General features: G+C 40.1%; 1 protein-coding gene across 2 annotated transcripts in view; it reads left to right on the top strand.

Annotated features, from left to right (window-relative positions):
* Positions 1-19795, top strand: part of CNKSR3 (CNKSR family member 3) — a 129604-nt gene that overhangs the window by 94932 nt on the left and 14877 nt on the right. For both annotated transcript variants that reach the window (XM_044289601.1, XM_044289602.1), the window contains exons 3-7: positions 948-1150; positions 1832-1919; positions 9669-9710; positions 12536-12655; positions 13777-13836. In XM_044289601.1, the coding sequence (XP_044145536.1) occupies positions 948-1150; positions 1832-1919; positions 9669-9710; positions 12536-12655; positions 13777-13836 (513 nt within the window). The remainder of the gene's footprint in view (positions 1-947; positions 1151-1831; positions 1920-9668; positions 9711-12535; positions 12656-13776; positions 13837-19795) is intronic.

The following is a 19795-nucleotide window of genomic DNA, read 5'->3' as shown; positions in this document are numbered from 1 at the left end:
GCAGGGAGAATCTCAACACTACACGAATAGAGGACTTTGATGGTTCTTTATTCATTATCTAGCATCAATTTACTGTAGTGGAGACAACATCATGTCCTGACAAGTTTCTTTGATAAAGATGACATTGCCCAAAAATATAATGAAGCCACATAACATGTTAACAGGGTTGTCTCATCTCGTCGTTGTTAAGGCGAGATGAGACACAGTCCCGACCATCTCCCGGATGGGAAACATCCGGCCCGCGCTGTTTTAGTAGCTCCCATTGGAGTGCATTAGAGCAACAGAAACAGCATAGCATGGAAATGTATGTGGTTTCCCTCACTCTGAAACACCATAGCTTGCTGTGCTACATAGTTTCCGTAGCTTTCCTGCATATCAACGTGAGCTATTAAAACAATGAGCACCAGATCGCTCTGCTCGTTCTCGGCTGGAAGATGTGTCTCATGTCGCCTTAGTAATGGTGAGATGAGACAACCCCTTTAAGGTTGTGTTCCCATATGAAGTGAATTGGAGTAGCGCTGCAGTAACTAGCTATGTCCTATACCAACTTCGGGAGTTGGAGCTACTCAGGAACGACGGATCATGTGGGGTGTGAGGTGTCAGGCCGCTAATGAGATATTGATGCAATAGCAGCAAATGGACGCTGGCACAGATTGATACAGTTACCAGAATCACTTGTATCGGCACATGCAACAGATGTGTCCATTTGCTGTTCGCAGAGTATGTGGTCTCCGCCATCTTGCAGCCCATGGAAGCGGAAGATGACAAGGGAGTATGTTTACTTCACTGACACTGGGGCAGCTGGAGGACACTATACAGTTATGTATGCTTTTATTGCGCATTCATGACTGTATATGGCATTTTGACCAGTTTAAACCCCGGTTTCTCCTGTAAAACGTAATAGTCTTTATTCTGACTGCTTTATTCTGACTTTTTTTTTTTTTCAGAATTATGGTCTGGAAACTGACAATATGAAAAACTTGGTGCTAAAACTCAGATCGTCTTCCAACAACCTTCAAAATTATATTGGCAACAGGAGGAAAAATGCAACTTATGATGGGACTACTTCATATAAACCTCCCAATGAGTTCCTTACATCAGTGGTAGAACTGATAGGCACAGCCAAAGGCATGTTAGCATGGCTGGACAGGTAAGCCGTAACATTGAAGTCATAAAGTTTTGTGATGATAAATATCCCTGAATAAGACATTGGGGAAGATGTCTTATCCTTTTGATAGCATGTATCAGAGCTGTCTATAAGCAGCATTAGCGCTTCTCACTCATCCCCTCTAAACGTGACCACGTTTTTATTACTTAGTTCTGTGTATAGGAGCCTCTATAAAACAATCTTTTCTTGTGATCTCTTCTGATCCACGTTTCCTTTTTCCATGATTTTTCACCGACCAGCATCTGCCCAGTTTTTATTGTTTCACTCACTTCTCCAGAATTTCCTATACCAAGTACAGTGAACTCTGAACTTTGTAGGCAGCTATCGTTTTCATGTTCTTTCCCATAAGAGATGAGAAGACTCAAACAAATCCTTAGACTTCTCATGTCATTGAAGAGAAACCTAATTTTAACTTCCCTTGGCATTTTGATAAAAGACAGGCTTCTTTCCTGTTACGGAATGCAGAACTTGGCTCGCTGTCCGCAGTCCACTTATTTCTGCGGTTTAAAGTGAGAGAGGAAACTATTCTGCTGCTTAACGGAGAAAGATGTTCCCTGGCCGGTTGACCCACATTCACAATGTATGTTTAGTCTGCCAGCATGTGCTCTTCAAAGCGTTTCAGCTTCACCTTTATTCATACTGGATTTTTATGTTTGCTTACAGGACACCATTTACTGGGATCACCGACTTCTCTACAACAAAGAACAAAATCATTCAGCTTTGTCTGGATTTGACAACCACCGTTCAACAGGTCATACGAAGTAGTGCTCTGGATTTATCTCATGAAATCTATAGAATTACATATATCATGAAGCAAGAATATCAATATACTGAAGTCAGTTAGTACTCATTACAATGCACCTATACAGTCCCATAGACCTGTACCAAATATCCTATCAAAATCATTCAGATTTGCTCAATAGATACTAGATCCCTGAAAATATCTACAGACAAACATTTCAGTTTGAAAAAGATTGCCACTTATTTACTCTGAGTCTTTTATGTCTATAGAGCACTTGTGTGACACGTCTGATAGAAAAAGTGCCTGATGCTGGAATGTGGCATTCTGCACAAAGATAAATAATGGTGGAGATGTATCAAAAATGGTGCAAAGGACCAATCAGCTGGCTCCTTTACTTTTCCAAAGGAGCTGTGAAAAATGAAAGGTGGAATATGATTGGTTGCTGTGGGCAGCTAAGCCAGTTCTACTTTACACCATTTTGGATAAATTTCCTTCCATGTGTCTTTCTTCACTAGCTGAATCCACAATTTTCCTAGGTTATTCTTTCAGTGTCGAAGACAATATCTTATTATTAGCTGCCAATTTATAGAATTGTGGGTGGAGACATAGATGCCTTGCACCATCAGACTCACCCTTTGGCAGCATAAACAAGTTTCTCCTATTGGAGTGCCAGCTTCATTGTGTTTGCCCTTGTTATTTAGCCAGTGAGTTGGTTCTAATGACTCATTTCAGTTTATCGTCATGCTATTCTTAAATCAAACACTGAACCTCTAGCTGGGCTACAACAGAAACTAAAGCAAGCTGTAGACATGAGGTGGTTGTTAGCCGAGGGCTAGATCTCCTGATCCTATCCATACATATGCATGCTCGGCTCAGCCAAGCATGCAAATGTAGTGAATGTCAAAGAGAGAAAGTAGCTGCCAGACACATCTGCCTAAGAACTGAATCGGCCAGTTTAAGCCCAGCTTGCCTGGTCCTAGAATCAGGAGACATTAAAGGGGTTCTCCGGGAATTAAGAAAATGAAAACACTTAAATAATATTTTATTATAAATATATTCCCAAATATCTTTCATTATTTATAATGGCTTGTTTTGTCTGAGGAGCAATCATTAGGAAAAATAAAATGACTGCTGTCCTATTGGTACACACAGAACCTGTCCTAATCTCATAGCAGGACACAGCCACATCCCCACCTCCTCTCTGTTCTTCATGTCTCCTTATGACCTCCATTCCTACAGAGATTCAGCTGAAGATCATATTAAACTGTATCCAGGACCATTATCCCTGACGAGCAGGGCAGTGAGGAGGACAAGGCAGCTCTTTACCTTAGTGCTCTGAAGTACCTTGTCCTGCTGTGTGATTAGGACAGGTTTTGTGTGTACCAATAGGACGCGGGCAATTTTATTTCTCCTAATGATTGCTCCCTAGACCAAAACGAGCCATTATAACTAATGAAAGGTATTTGGAAATATATTTATCATTAAGTAATATTTACATATTTTCATTTTCTTAATTCCTGGAGAACCCCTTTACCCCTTCTCGACTGCCATACGGCTATATACGCGCTATTTACACATATCCTGTGCAGATAGCACGTGTATAAACTTCATGGCAGCTCTTTAATCCAAGCGCTGCCAAACGCTTGGATTAAAGCTTCTGCCCCTTCACTGCTGCTGTCACGGACAGCATACAGTCCAGTAATGCTGGCAAGGCACCAATCAGAGTGGTCCCTTGCCAGCGATGGACCCGATTGGTTAGTCTGTGCAGACTAACCAATTGGATCGCGGCAATGTAAAAGTGCCTGTTCCAGGCTCTGATCTGCAGTCTGCAGATGAGAGCCTGAAATCAGGTAGGTGTATTCCGTGCCCCCGATCTGTGGGGCCCATCTGTGCCCCCCACACCCCGGGAAGGCACTCTCCCTGCTGGCATCTGTCCCCGCCTGCCCCTGATGCCCCCCCCCCAAATCCATGTATCCTGCCCAAATCTGTGCCCCCGGCCCCCGATGCGGTCCCCCGCTGTATTGGATGGCGGCGGCTCCGTTCCTCAGCTGTATGCTGACACTCTGCTGTAACCCTTTAGATGCCGCGGTAGCGGCATTCATGGGATTAATAGAGAGAGGGGGCTCCCTTTCTCAACTATTGAGAGCCGCTCTGCGATGGCAGCGGCCCGATGGTTGCCATGTCAATCGTACGCTTTTTAAAGGCGTCCGGTGGTGCCATCTATCAGAAAATCTAATAGTACTATACTTTGCAATGCAAAGCATTGCAAAGTATAGTACAGCCATCAGCCCCACTAGATCTTCAAGATCCAAGTTGGACTTGATAAAAGTGTGAAAAAAAAAAGTTTAAAATAAATAAGTACAAATGTAAATTAAAAATAAAATACATTTTTTTGCCCGCCGCTCATTTATACAGAGATAAAAAAAAAATGAGAAAAAAAGAGAAAAAAAGAATAAACTACACATTCGGTATTACCGCGTCCATAACAACCGGCTCTAAAAATATATCACATGATCCACCCACGTCCAATAAACACCATAAAAAATAAAAACTGTGTCAAAAAAAGCAATTTTTGTCACCTTGCATCACAAAAAGTGCAACACCAAGCGATCAAAAAGGCATATATTCCACAAAATGGGACCAATAAAACAGTCACCTTATCCCGCAAAAAATGAGCCTCTACATAAGAAAAATGCTTAAAAAACAAAAAAAAACTATGTCTTAGAACATGGATACACTAAAACATCATTTTTTGGTTAAATATGCTATTATTGTGTTAAAGTGAAATAAATTAAAGTATACATATTAGGTATCGCTGTGTCCATAACAGCCAGCTCTATAAAAATATCACATGACTTAACCCCTCAGCTGAACATGGTAAAAAAAAAATTATAAACAGTGCCAAAAAAAAGCCATTTTTTGTCACCTTACATCACAAAAATTTCAACACCAGGTGATCAAAAAGGCGTATGCCCCCCAAAATAGTACCAATCACACTGTCTTAGGTAGTGTCTCATTTTTTGCAGGATGAGGGGACAATCAGTCATAAAATAAAAAAAGCTATTGCTCTCAGACTATGGAGACACTAACACATCATTTTTTTGGTTTAAAAAATGCTATTATTGTGTAAAACTTCAATAAAAATTTATGCCACGTTCGTAACGATTTGCTCTATAAAAATATCACATGACCTAACCTGTCAGGTGAACGCTGTAAAAATAAATAAAAATGATCCAAAAATACCAATTTTTTGGTCACCTTGCCCCATAAAGTGTAATAATGAATGATCAAAAAAATCATATGTACCCAAAAATGGTACCAATAAAAACGTCAACTCTTCCTTCAAAAAACGAGCCTCTGCACAAGACGATTGACAGAAAGATAAAAAAAATAAGGCGTTCCGAAAATAAAGACACAAAAACATAATACAAAAATATATATAATGCTTTATTATGTAAAACTGAAACAAACAAAGAAAATAGACATATTTGATAGCATTGCGTCCATAACAGCCTGCTCTATAAAAATAGCACATGATCTATCATGTCAGATGAATCTTGTATAAAATAAAAACAGTACCAAAACAGACATTTTTTGGTTACCTTGCCTCACAAAAAACCTAATATAGAGCAATACAAAATCATATGTACCCCAAAATAGTACCAATAAAACTGACACCTTATCCCCTAGTTTCTAAAATGGAGTCACTTTTTGGGAGTTTCTACTGTAGGGATGCATCAGGGGGGCTTGAAATGGGACATTGTGTCTAAAAACCAGTCCAGTAAAATCTGCCTTCCAAAAACCATATGGCATTCCTTTTCTTCTGCGCCCTGCCGTGTGCCCTTACATCAGTTTACGACCACATGTGGGGTGTTTCTGTAAACCGCAGAATCAGGGTAATAAATATTGAGTTTTGTTTGGCTGTTAACCCTCGATGTGTTAAAGAATAAAATGGATTAAAATGGAAAATCTGCCCAAAAAATTAAATTTGTTACTTTCAGACTCGCATTTTGTGCGGATCCGTCATGGACCGATCTGTTCGGAACGGATCCATTTGTATTATCTTTAACATAGCCAAGGCGGATTCGTCTTGAACACGATTGAAAGTCAATGGGGACGGATACGTTTTGACTGACACAATTTGGCACAATAGAAAACGGATCCGTCCCCATTGACTTACAGCGGAATGGAGACTGAACTGATTAATTCTGAGCGGATCCTGTTCCATTCAGAATGCATAAGAATGCAAACTGATCAGTTTTGGACCGCTTGTGAGAGCCCTGAACGGATCTCGCAAACTGAAAACCAAAATACGAGTGTGAAATTTCATCTCAATTTTCCTTTAATTCTTGTGGAACACCTAAAAGTTTAACAAAGTTTGTAAAATCAGTTTTGAGTAACTTGAGGGGTGTAGTTTCTGCAATGGGGTCATCCACTCTGTAAGCCTCGCAAAAAATTTTCTTAAAAATTTTATGAATTGCTTCTAAAATTCTAAGCCTTCTAACATCCTAAAAAATTAAATTGATATTTACAAAATGATGCAAACATAAAGTAGATATATGGGGAATGTTAAGTACTAAATATATTATGAGATATCACTTTCTGTTTTAAAAGCAAAGAAATAGAGATTAAAAAAATTGCTAATTTTTCAGAATTTTGGGTAAATTTGGGATTTTTTTTATAAATAAAGGTGAAATATATTGACTTAAATTTATGACTATCATGAAGTACAATGTGTCACGAGAAAACAATCTCAGAATGGCTTGGATAAATAAAAGCGTTCCAAAGTGAATAGCACAGAAAGTGACACGTGTCAGATTTGCAAAATTAGGGGCACGAAGGTGAAAAATGGCTTGGTCTTAAAAGGGTTAAAGAGGACCTGTCGCCACAAAATTCAGTGCAATATAAAAGCACCAAGTTGTTATAGAGCAGGAGAAGCTGAGCTGATTAATTCATAGTTTTGTGGCAAAAGATTTGGTAAAAAAAAGAATTATGGGGCACATTTATTAAGACTTAATAACCCCCTAAGCTGGCGCAATTGCAGACAAGAATAGGCATATTCTATTAGAGACGGCAATGTGCAGTCCGCAAAATGCGGAACGCACATTGCCCCTATCCATGTTTTGTGGATCCACAAAACATGTTACGGACGTGTGAATGGAGCCTAAGGGCTATTTTATACTGGCCAAGGATTGGGTCAATTCATGCAATGAGCAAATCAATTCTTCTTCATAATGAGTTCTTTACCTCTAGACATCTTGGTCCTGACAATTGTGCGCCTCCACCACTGCTCCAAACTGCGACGCAAGTGCAGAGCCATTGCTTCCACTTCGGGAGCAGTGTCTGTTCATGTGCAGCTATCACCATATAAGAACATTAGTTCCTGATAACTGACCTGTGTAAAGGTGCCGGTGATCACCCAACATATGCACAAAACATTCATTTGTTGGCTGATCATCTTTGATGTGAGCACATAGAATCGTCATTGTTGGAAGCACGTCACCCTGAGTAAACGGAGTATGTGCTGCCAACAATATGCAAAGTGAATGGGAGATGAGTGATCGTTGTTTGCCCCCTTTTACTTGCATCTTGCCACGTGAAAGTCCCTTTAACTTCCTAACAGTCATGTTAAAATTCAAAATACCCTTCCAAAAATTTTACTTTTTTATTGTAGATTTTTTATGTGTCTGCAGTAAATCTTCTTAACTCGGGGGACACAATTGCATTTTTAACCCCTTAGTGACATAATTAATTTTAGCCTTAGTAAACCAATAAGAGGTTTCCCCTTTGTGTTCTAGCAGTTACATTTTTCCTACATTTTTTTTGCTTTTGTTTTGCGGGATTAGTTGTAGGTTTTTTAGGAACCATTTTGGGGTATATATAGTGTATTAAATAACTTTTACTGTGTGGTAAAAATAACATTATTTTATTATCTAGGTCACTACACTGATCATAATGTCACATTTTTATATATTTTTACTGTTTTGTTTTTTTCTCTCCTCCTGTCAGCTGTACAGCTGCTCCCTCATTCTCCTCCAGACTGACAGGGAGCGGGCTGCTTAAGCTGCTCATATTTCTGGTTTGGTACCAGCTAGAGATATTGAATAAAAGCAATATGTTCAGTACAGGGGAAGATATCACTGATAGAAATTGAGATGCTGTGAATACATTTGAAAGTGAAAGTAAAACCATGTTTTACCCGCGATTATTCCCGTCTTAATTTCTAAGAGTGATTTCTCCTCTGTTGCTTGGACTTTAACTGGAATGTCAGCTTTCAAACAAGACCAGTTCAATGTTTGTAGTTGCTACCATTCAGGTGATATCAGGATCTATAGCAGCCCTCCCACAGCTCGGGCAGAACAGTTAGCTCCTTTTCCCACTCCCCGAGCTGGACTCAGAGAAAACAGTTAGGTGGTTAAACAACCACTGATCAACTTGTTTGTCAGCAATCAGTGCTTGTAATTGGGCCCCTTCATGGGACTGACTAAGAAGACCCTAAAGGTGGCTTTAGATGGCACAATTCTGCAGCCGATTGTGGGGAGGGAAGCTTTCCTTCCCAACAGTCGGCTGCTTGTTCAGTGAAGTAGACCCAATCTCCTTCAGTGTATGAAGATGAGGATCGCTAATGCGATCCCTTGTCCTCATAATCATTGTGTCTGAGCAGCAGATCGCTGTTTAAACCACACGATCTGCTGCCCAAAAACTATGATCGGTGGTGCCTGCATGAACGATAGGATCACCCGATGAACGAGCGTTTCGCTTGTTCATCGGGTGATCGGTGGCACATTTACATGGCCAGATTGTTGGGATTGTCTGGACAATTATTGGCTTGTGTAAATGCAGCTTTACTTGTTGTTATAGGTAGGCTACAAACCTAAGATGTGAGCCCAATCATTGGTGGAAAAGCAAGTTGCATTTTTCATCCAGCTTTTGAATGCCTGTTTTAATAGCTTCATGCATTCCCCCTGTGATAACAGCTCTGGAACATATTTTGTTATGTCTCTATGTTGTGCCATTTCTTTATTATTTCTACTAAAAGTTATGAATGAATTGCTGTCAGTCTGCAGTAAGGGTACAGTGGGGTGGCAACCAGTTGGTGGTGAGTACCTGCACAGACTCACTCTATTCAATCAGTGCTGCCATTTTCACATTGTGCAGGTACACCCCAACTTGTTACCCCCCCCCCCTCTCTCTATACCCTTACTGCAGACTGCTACCAATTCATTTATAACTTTTAGTAGAAATAATAAAGGAATGGCACAACACACAGACATAAGAATTGATGTTCCAGAATCATTATTACATGGGCAAACAGACATGTCAGAAGCGGTAAAAGGTCCTCTTTAAAACAAAGACATTATTGACTTTGTAGCCCTAACCTTAAAAGGGAAACAGACGTGTTTCTAGAGTGCAGGGTTTCATGGCATATTAAGGCACGAGAGAGCATGTGAGTTGATATTTTCAAAAATATTAAAAAATAAACGTAAAAAATAAAACCGTTTTTGTGTCCAGAAAGAGCTAGCGCATGACATAAAATAAAAGAACTGTGGTGTCAAATGCCCTTTACTATTGTTCCTGAACCTCACAGTTCTTTACCTGATGTAGTGAAAGAGTGTAAACTCAGTACTCCTGAGCAGGCTTTATGACATACTTCAAAATTCCACAAATTATATCACAAACCGAATTCACTAAATAATTCCACGTTCATAAATGACAACCGCTCTTATAATTCTAATGTGTTTTTTCTTGTCCTTGCAGGAATCCACAGTTGCTGAAATGGAAGATTCAGTTCTAAACGTTGTAAGCATATTTTATGTATAATTCTGGAGTATGGATGGCTAGAAAGATAGATAGATATTGAAGGAATGTAGTACATATATGAAAAGTAAAGGAATAAGAGGCCAGTAACCAAGACCAAGGAAATACAAAAGGAAAAAAGTTGCAGTATTCCACTGAAGTTGAAAAGGAGCATGCTCTTATCAGAAAGGAGTGTAAGACCAGTAGCCAAAGATATACACTTTGGGCAGGGTATGCTGCAAGCCCCCAGCATTCTGACTGTGCATTCCATGCATTTGGTGTAATATAATAAGAATTGTTTGCACTTTGGTGATGGTGCTTATTGTGCACCTAACAGTATATCTGTATGCAGTAGTGATAGCTCACCACCTTTAGTGACCAGCTTGTCTAGGCCTTAATTAGAGATGAGCGAAGTGTTGAAAAATTTGATTCGGCTACTTCGACAAGAAATTAGATTCATTCAGAATTACTTTGTAACTAATCTCATTCCATTATATGGAGCAGATGCAATGATGGGGCGCTGACACCTCCACCCCTTTTCCGGTCATTTGATCGCAGCATCTGAGAGTCACATTTAGTCTATCAGGGTGTTAATCAGGGTCTAAAATGAAAAAATCTATACAGTCACTTCATCCATATGATTGCGGAGAGGCCGTCGCAGGCATCTTGATTAAAGACGTCACTGATGACGTCACCGCGCCTGCCCAGCTTGATGATTTGGGGATGTCACAGGTCAGCGTGTGCGAGAATTTGCATGTTCTCTTCAATCAAGATGGCCTCGACAGTGTCTCTGCAATCAAATTGATGAGGTGAGTATGTTTGGTTTTTCTTTTGTCGCCATTTAAGGGAAAATTGAGTCGTTACCATGAAGTGCCAGCAAATTCCGGCAAATTTAATTTTTCCTAATTCGATTTGCTCAACACTAGTCTTAATGACCAACCAATTTTTTTCATTGTCCCATTCCAAGAGCTATAACTTTTTTATTTTTGTGTCAATGTAGCCATATGAGGGTTTGTTTTTTTGCTGGACAAGTTGTAGTTTTTAATGGCACCATTTGCAGTACATATAACTCGGTAATTAACTTTTATTTACTCTTTCTTGGGGGGATAGAAAAAAACACCAATACCGCCACAGAATTTTTATGTTGTGAGACATCAGCACCACTTGATATCATTCGGGGGTGCTGATGCTTGACAGAGGGAGCATCCTCCCTTTGAACCACTTAAATGCTGTGGTCGCTATTCAATGCTGCTATGGATGTGGCATTCAAGGAGTTAAATAGTCCGGATTTGTGCTTCTGATGATATAGCCCGTTAGAGCAGGAGTCATATGAGAGCCAAGCTCCTGCTTCGTGCTGCACGGGAGACCTGTGCAGAGCTTAGATTAGAGACAAACGGCTTAGCCGAAGGCCCCTTAGTGACCACCGTAAAAAGGTGTATTGGCAGTCACTAAGGGTCCACTGAGGTCCTGTCATAGCACCATTCTCAAGCAGGCTTCACATGGTTGAATTAAATCACTTACTTGGATTGGACTTCAGTGGAGTGCTGTGATAGATAAATAGATAGATCGATAGCTGCCACGTTCTGTCCTTCTCCGTTTGTCTCTAATTAAGATGGTGCTTAGGCGGTGAGAAGCGGACAACAGCCCCAAGCCAACCCTACTTTCAGCATGCTGCCTGAATTTCTCCTATAGTGCCTCCAGTTCCAGTAGCATGCTCCTCGAATGGCCAAGGATAGAAAAAATTTAAGTGCCTATGCCAAGTCCATTGCAGGCCACAGGTCTTTTTCAGTCTGCTGCCTGAGCCACCAATGCTCTTGTGCAATATGTAGATAGATAGATAGATAGATATATGATAGATGGATATAGAAATATGATATATAGATAGATATGATAGATATGATAGATATAGATATATGATAGATATAGATATATGATAGATGGATATAGAAATATGATAGATATATGTTAGATATAGATAGAGTAGAATGAAGTAAGAAGATTGTATTTATTTAATGTGTGAGAAGTTACCCTGCCTGGATCGGGATCCTCCTGTCAAGGATGAATAATGTCAGTCTTATTTTACCTTGAACTACGCTACTGGGGAAACTCTCTCTTGCATATCACACGTACAATAAAACGTTACCCCTTTACTATTCTGACAGTCTGTCTTCCAGCGGAACCATTGTTTACTAAATGAATTAATAAAAATGCCTAAATCCGCTTTGCCCCATTAAACAGAAGACATACAATGTGATTTATTCCTCCTGATACAGTTCAGTATGTAAAAGTGATTCCTATGTACTAAACTATTTATAGACTTCCATTTTGATGTGTTGCTTAATTTGACTCTTGACTGCTGAAACGAGGCAAGGTGATCTCATCTTTGCAAGCGTTTAATCTTCATTTCCATCTCACTTGGACGTAGTAGATATTCTTTTGATGGATGGAGAATTTTTCAGTGAAGTCCAATTAGCAGAATAGTTTTTGACTGACAAGCCAGTTTACTAAGAAAGTTTTGCCTTTGACGTTTCTTTGTATTTTTGCATTGCCTGTTTTATAGCCTTTTCTTTAATGTCTGGTAAGAAAATATCATGCTAAATAAGAACTTTAAAGTAACTAGAACCTGTATGAACATCCTAGAGAGTAGAGTAATAATAAGGGTAAGACAGCACTTTCCAACCAGATAAAGCAGTAAAGATACAAAAATATGATAAAAGGCTAAAGGATGCTGTGGAGCTTATTGTATGAAGAGGAATGATGCTGAGAAGCAGATAATGATATTCTGTTAGAGTAATGTAAAACTATGTTATCTGTTTTTTTTCTTGCAGTCTAAAGTTCTAAATGGAATATGTGACAAAACGTACCGATTTACCACAGACCCTTTAACAAGTCAAAGTGCCTGTCTGGAGGAAGTCGTCCTAACTAATATTAGACCGGGGGAAGGGTTGGTAAGTACATAGCATTGCTCCTCAGCCGGTGTAATATGCTAGGAGATTACAAGATGCTGTACCCACAAAATGCAACAGCACAGTTTCAATTGTACAAAGAAAAGAAGCTCAACCTCGGACTCACCATTTTTGCTATGTCCAAAAGATTGCCAAAAGGATAAAACGTAGGTTGGGCATTGCTACATATGACAGAAATCAAAACGGGAAATGTCATCAGAATGTCTCAGTTGTACAGCCTCAGGTTTTCCAGCTTTACACCCTATGATAGTGATTTGCTTCTTTAAACTACATGGATCAGTGGGCATGAAGGAATCTAAGTATAGCTGTTTTTTAAGGGGTTTTCTGAAACTCTGATATCAATATATGATCTGTGTGAACTACCAGAACCCTAGCTGGACATCTGTTTGAAGGGACAGTGCTGTGGTCTCCATAGCGTGCAAAGCTGTACTGTACATTGCATGGTGACTGTGCTTGTATTGCAGCTCAATCCTATTCACTTGAATCAGACTGAGCTGGATAAAGGCCATGTGACTGATGGACATGACCTCACCGGCTGAGGAAGCAGGGAGCTGCATTGCTCCTTCCAACAGCTGAGGATAGGTCATCCATATCCAAGTCCCGGAAAACCTAGACCATCAAGTGATTGTATCTTGACACCACAATTTTCGAGTGCCAAGAGATTTAAGACTATATGTATGTATTATTGCAGTTAGATCTCATAGATATAAGATAAAAGTAGCTCAGATTAATTCTCTACTGGTAGGTCACCTGGAGTGCTATCAGGCTTGGATGTGGCTTTAGACCTCCATGAAAACATGTATGACTTTTCTGGAAACATTGGGTTATGGGTTAGGTTTGTCCTGTATGATGTAGGCAAAATACACAAGGCTGCTTCTTAGATAAAATATTACTAATAAATACAAAAAATGACTTACATTCTTTTAAAATCAAGCCCAGATGTGGAACTTTAACAGCCTGAAATCCCTTACACAAATGTTTCCATTACTATAGCCTTCAGTACCAGTTTTTATATATTTTTTGGTTTCCAGAAGAATGCAGTTTAATGTTTTCATATTTTTATTAGGATGTATGTGACCATTAGCTATTTTTCCTCTCCTTAGGGAATGTATATCAAATCCACATATGATGGGCTGCATGTCATTACAGGAACTACAGAAAATGTAAGTGAAATCTGTTGCAGCTGTCTCCTAATTTAACTAGTGTATAAAGCTATATGTACACGACTGAAACTCTATGGGAGTATTCACATGGCCTTTTCTATTTTAACAGCCAGTGAATAGCGGCTATCAAAAAATAGGACATGACAGACCTCATTGAAATTAATTTGGACCATTTTTATCTGCCGCTTAGACAGGTGTGCACCCGTCTAACGGCCATTCAAAACATTACACTAAAACAATATGGCCTGTTAGAGGTTTAAATTTTTTTTTAAATTAACACTCACCTTGGCCACTTGCACGCGCAGCGGCAGTCACTCCTCTCTTGATTGAAAAGGACCTGCCGAAGGGCTCAGCATGATGACGTCACTATGCGCTCATACTGGGAGCACGGAGGGACGTCATCACTCTGAGCGCAAGTCGATGAAGAGAGGAGCGACTACCTCTACGTGTGCAAGTGGATGAGGTGAGTATTTTTTTATTGTGATGATTGCTAAAAATTACAGCTGGGGGCCTCTATGGGCGACATTACTAATTCTTGGGGGCACTATGGGGGACAATATAACTGCTGGGGGCCACTATGGGAGACATTACTAATGCTGGGGGACACTATGGGAGACATTAATACTGCTGGGGCTACTATGGGGGACATTATTACAAATAGGGGCCACTATGAGGGACATTATTACTGCTGGGGGCCATTATGTGTACTAAGGGAACGGCAGGGGTTGGAATCTTTATAAAAAAAGCCAATGAAATTCATCCATTTTTTCATGCCTATTTTTAATGGCCAAGAAAAAATTATGAAAAACGGCCATTAAAAATAGACAGACAGACAGACAGACAGAAAATGGATGTACAAATGGTTGAAAAATGGCCATGAAAAACTGACAGCATGTTTTTGTTTTTTTCCACTGTTGTGTGCATGTAGCCTAACAGTCTCTGTTGCTCGGAGATTTATTACAAATGATTTGCAATCTTGGTAAAATAGTAACTTTGTAAGATTGAAAAAAATGCATCCATCCAGTTCAGCCTGTTATCCTGCAAGTTGATCCAGAGGAAGGCAAAAAATCTGTGAGGTAGAAGCCAATGGCCTTCATTTTAGGGGGAAAAAAGCCTTCCTGACTCCAATCAGAATAACTCCCTGGATCAACAACCCATCTCTAGTAACTATAACCTGTAATATTATTACGCTCCAGAAATACATCCAGGCCCCTCTTGAATTCCTTTATTGTACTCACCATCACCACCTCCTCAGGCAGAGAGTTCCATTGTATCACTGCTCTTACCGTAAAGAATCCTTTTCTATGTTTGTGTACAAACCTTCTTTCCTCCAGACGCAGAGGATGTCCCCTCATCACAGTCACAGTCCTGGGGATAAATAGATGATGGAAGAGGTCTCTGTACTGACCCCTGATATATTTCTACATGTTTATTAGATCGCCCATTAGTCCCCTTTTTTCTAAATAACCCTAACTTTGACAATCTTTTCTGGTACTGTAGTGACACATTTCAGTTTTTACTTTAGTTGCCTGTCTTAAAATGTATGTAAAATGTATGAACACTGCTATGAAAAGGATCAAAAAGACCTTTTACATACACTTCCCGTCGTAAAGCCTTCTTCAGCACATCCCAAAGATTCTCAATGGGGTTAAGGTCTGGACACTGTGGTGGCCAATCCATGTGTGAAAATGATGTCTCATGCTCCCTGAACCACTCTTTCACAATTAGAGCCCGATGAATCCTGGTAATGTCATCTTGGAATAGGCCCATGCCATCAGGGAAGAAAAAATCCATTGATGGAATAACCTGGTCATTCAGTATGTTCAGGTAGTCAGCTGTCCTCATTCTTGGAGCACATACTGTTGCTGAACCTAGACCTGACCAACTACAGCAACCCCAAATTATAGCACTGCCCCCACAGGCTTGTACAGTAGCACTAGGCATGATGGGTGCATCACTTCATCTGCCGCTCTTCTTACCCTGATGCGCCCATCACTCTGGAACAGGGTAAATCTGGACTCATCAGACCACATGACCTTCTTCCATTGCTCCAGAGTCCAATCTTTATGCTCCCTAGCAAATTGAAGCCTTTTTTTCTGGTTTGCCTCACTGATTAGTGGTTTTCTTACGGCTACACAGCTGTTCAGTCCCAATCCCTAGAGTTCCCTTCGCATTGTGCGTGTGGAAATGCTCTTACTTTCACTATTAAACATAGCCCTGAGTTCTACAGTTGTTTTTCTTAGATTTTGATTTTACCAAACGTTTAAGTGATCGCCGATCACGATCATTCAGGATTTTTCTCCCGCCACATTTCTTCCTCGAATACAATGGGTCCCCACTAACTTTCCAGTTTTTAACAATGCGTTGGACAGTTCTTAACCAAATTTTAGTAGTTTCTGCAATCTCCTTAGATGTTTTCTCTGCTTGATGCATACCAATGATTTGACCCTTCTCAAACAGACTAACATCTTTTCCATGACCACGAGATGTGTCTTTCGACATGGTTGTTTAAGAAATGAGAAGCAACTCATTGCACCAGTTGGGGTTAAATAACTTATTGCCAACTGAAAGATAATCGCCTATATAGTAATTATCCAATAGGAGGCTCATAACTATGCTTAGTTAAATCCAGGCAGTGTATAAAGCTGCTTCACCACCATAAAATTACATGCAGTGTTTGGCACCCTTGCCGATCAGCAGGTGCCTTTTTCTAGACCAACTATGTCACTTTCATTGGTGACATGGCCTAGGGGCAGCTCAGTTCCATTCAAGTGAAAGGGACTGTGCTGCGATACCAAGCATGGCCGATATCAAATGAACAGCATGGTGCTTGGTAAAATGTGAGGAAGCTGTGGCACTCACCTGAGCGCTGCAGCCCATGCAATCATCTGATTGACGGGGTGCTGGGAATCATACTCCCACAATCACATACGTATGAAAGGCTCAGATTTCTTCCGGCACATGTCTTCCTACACAATGGATCTGTTCTTGGCACTTCAGAAGCATTTTTAATGTTTTCATAAAAAAAACATCACCCTCTATATAGGGGTATGGGTAGAAATTCAAACATGGCTTAAAAATACTTATACTACATGATGGCAAACAAAAAACACTAAAAGGGTCCTTATACACATGAATTTGGCTCTGGTGTTTTACCACTAGTTAAACAAAATGCTAGAATCTGCAATTTTTTGCACACAAATAGGGGCAATATCAGTGTTTAGACCATTTTTATGGGGTAAAAAGGTTGCGAATTATGAAGTGTGCCTTATTTGCCCAAAAGATTTACTGATATCTATGCCATGAACTGGTCTAAATGATAGCGTAGATTTGAAGGTCTGGGCAGCAGATCGCTGTTTACACAGCACGATCAGCTGCCCCAAAACAATGCTTTATCTGTCAGTATATACAATGAATTCATCCGATCATTATGTGATCGCCGGTACCATTACACAGGCTGATTATTGGGCAAAAGTGTCCATACGAATGTTCATTTCTGATAATTGTCCAAATAGTGGACCATTCAAGGGACCATTACAGACTGGTAGAATTCGGGAAATGTTTGTTCTCTTATAATCAAGTCAAACAAAGTCAAGCTATTGAATCAGTATTTCTTATGAAACATTCCTTCACCCACAAGTTTTCCACCATCGTCGCCATTGCCCATGTCTACAGCTTTACAAGAGGACAAGCTGTAATGAAAAGTCCAGTTGTATGTGAAGAAAAGAGTTTGTTTTCTTCTTTGCTTGCAGATACAAAGTCTGCTGAAGGTGTTTTAGGTAAAGCTTATTTTTAATTAGGCGGCAGAATAAAAGGTGGAATTCATTCACAGCCAACAGACCCCGTGATTTTTTTATCCGACTGCTAGATGCCAGCTTCTTATTGCATGATTAAATGAGGAGACTGGTACCATTTTTATTCTGTGCTTGTTGCTATGGGATTTGTTGTAGCCTTATGAAGAATGCTTTACTTTGTGTAAAGGACAAGCACAACATTCACCACTGTTATAAGATAAATAACGACTAAACATTTGCACAAGCAGTGATTTCCGAAGAAATCATCAAGTATCACCATTGGCAAGAAGTTCGAATGAGGTACCCACAAGGAAGTGAACAATGCTAAATGTTAACAAAATAAGGTCATTCTCATGCGTCATTCTCATGCTGCTGTCATAGGCTCTGTTCTGAGCCTCTGTCAGCCATTCCTTCTATTTGACAGAAAGAATAGCACAGCATGGAGCACTAGTCTTTCTGTCAGAATGACAAAAACCACATTAGGATTCATATTGGATGATTATTTCATTATTTTTAAATTACATTTCACACTAACGGACATACAGGAGAATACAATACTACATATATATTACATGCAGTTACATCTCTTCTGATATAGACGTTTTCTTTCCTCATCTTATCCAACTCATCATGATGACTTCTTTAAGCCATGTCTCATCATCTTAGAGTCCTACTTTTTCATCATCCTCCCACCTTGTGAACACCCTATCCTGCCCCCTCCAATACTGTTCCTGCAGTGCTCCCCAATACTATACTTCAGAAACAGATAGCCCCCCTGAAATTACTAGTACCACACAGATAGTGCTTTCTTTAAAACTTAATGCCACACAGTACCCTTTAAAATAATTGTGCACAGCAAATAGTGCCCCCGACAGTGATAGTGTCATAAACAAAGTGTTCCCCAGAAATAATTGTGCCCACAGCAATAGTTCTCCCAAAAGTCCTAGTAATAATAATTCTCTCCCAGAGTGCCTTTGTTATTAGTGTTCCTACTTTGCCCCCAATAGTAATAATGTCCACCATTGTGCCCCAAAAGTATTAATGCTCCCAACGTGTCCATACCAATAATCATGTTCCCCATAGTCCCCCAGTAGTAACGAAGCCCACCAGAACACCACCTACAATAGTAATAATTCGACCTATAGTGCCCCTAGTAGTAATAAAGTCCACCATAGTGCCGCCCAGTAGTAATAAAGCCCACCATAATGCCTCAGTAATAATAAAGCCTACCATAGAGCCCCTCAGTAGTTAAAAAGTCCACCATAATTCCCCCAGTAGTATTAAAGCCTCCACAGTGTGCACCAGTAGTAAATATGCACCCTTATAGTGTCAGTAGTATTAAGACCCCCATAGTATGCCACAGAAGCAATCATACCCACCCAAAATGCATCCAGTAGTAATAAAGCCCCCATAATGGCTCTTATAGTGCTGCCAGTTGTACTATTTGTCCCCATATTGGCCCCATAATAATAACCCCCCACCCCTCCCATAGTGGCCCAATAGTGCTGATCCAAGAGAAATCTCAAACGTACTTACCTCCATGCTGCTGTCAGTTCCGGCAATCATGATGATGTTGATGTCATCTCACCACCTACAGTGTCCTCTCCTCTATGCCTTTAGCCTAAGAGAGTGAACTGCCCCACTGCAGCATTCAAATGTATCGCCGTCCTCAAGACAGAGATAGAGTTGAATGTTGAGCGGTCCTCGTGACCAGCAATAAAACAATGAGCCAGCAGCTGCTGTAGCTCTCACAGCTTTTAACAGTAGATAGCACTGTTGGCAGCTAAAGGAGGGAACTGAGCATATGCATCCACCTCAGTGAGGTGGACAGAGAAATAACGAAAGGAACAAACAGCAGGTGGTGCTCTATAGATACATTTTATTTAATAAGTCAGTGGCTATACAAAATTTTTAATTACTTGCAATAACAATTTCAGATCCAGGTGCTGGTTTAAAAAATTAGAATTATGCATATTTGTTTGTGTTGCTTAATAGAATGGAGACACATTATCGTATGATTTGAATGGAAAATATAAAAATGACCAACATAATCCAGGAATACAAGACTTTGTTGTAATACTGTCTCTTGGAACATGACATCAGCCAGGCTCGCTCCCTAGGCACAGCTCCACAGATACATTCTCTAAAGCTGTTATAGTTACCTG

Source organism: Bufo gargarizans, chromosome 4, assembly GCF_014858855.1.
Source record: "Bufo gargarizans isolate SCDJY-AF-19 chromosome 4, ASM1485885v1, whole genome shotgun sequence".
Lineage (NCBI taxonomy): Eukaryota > Metazoa > Chordata > Amphibia > Anura > Bufonidae > Bufo > Bufo gargarizans.
Note: the sequence above shows the minus strand (reverse complement) of the source record. Positions and strands in the feature narration are given on the sequence as shown.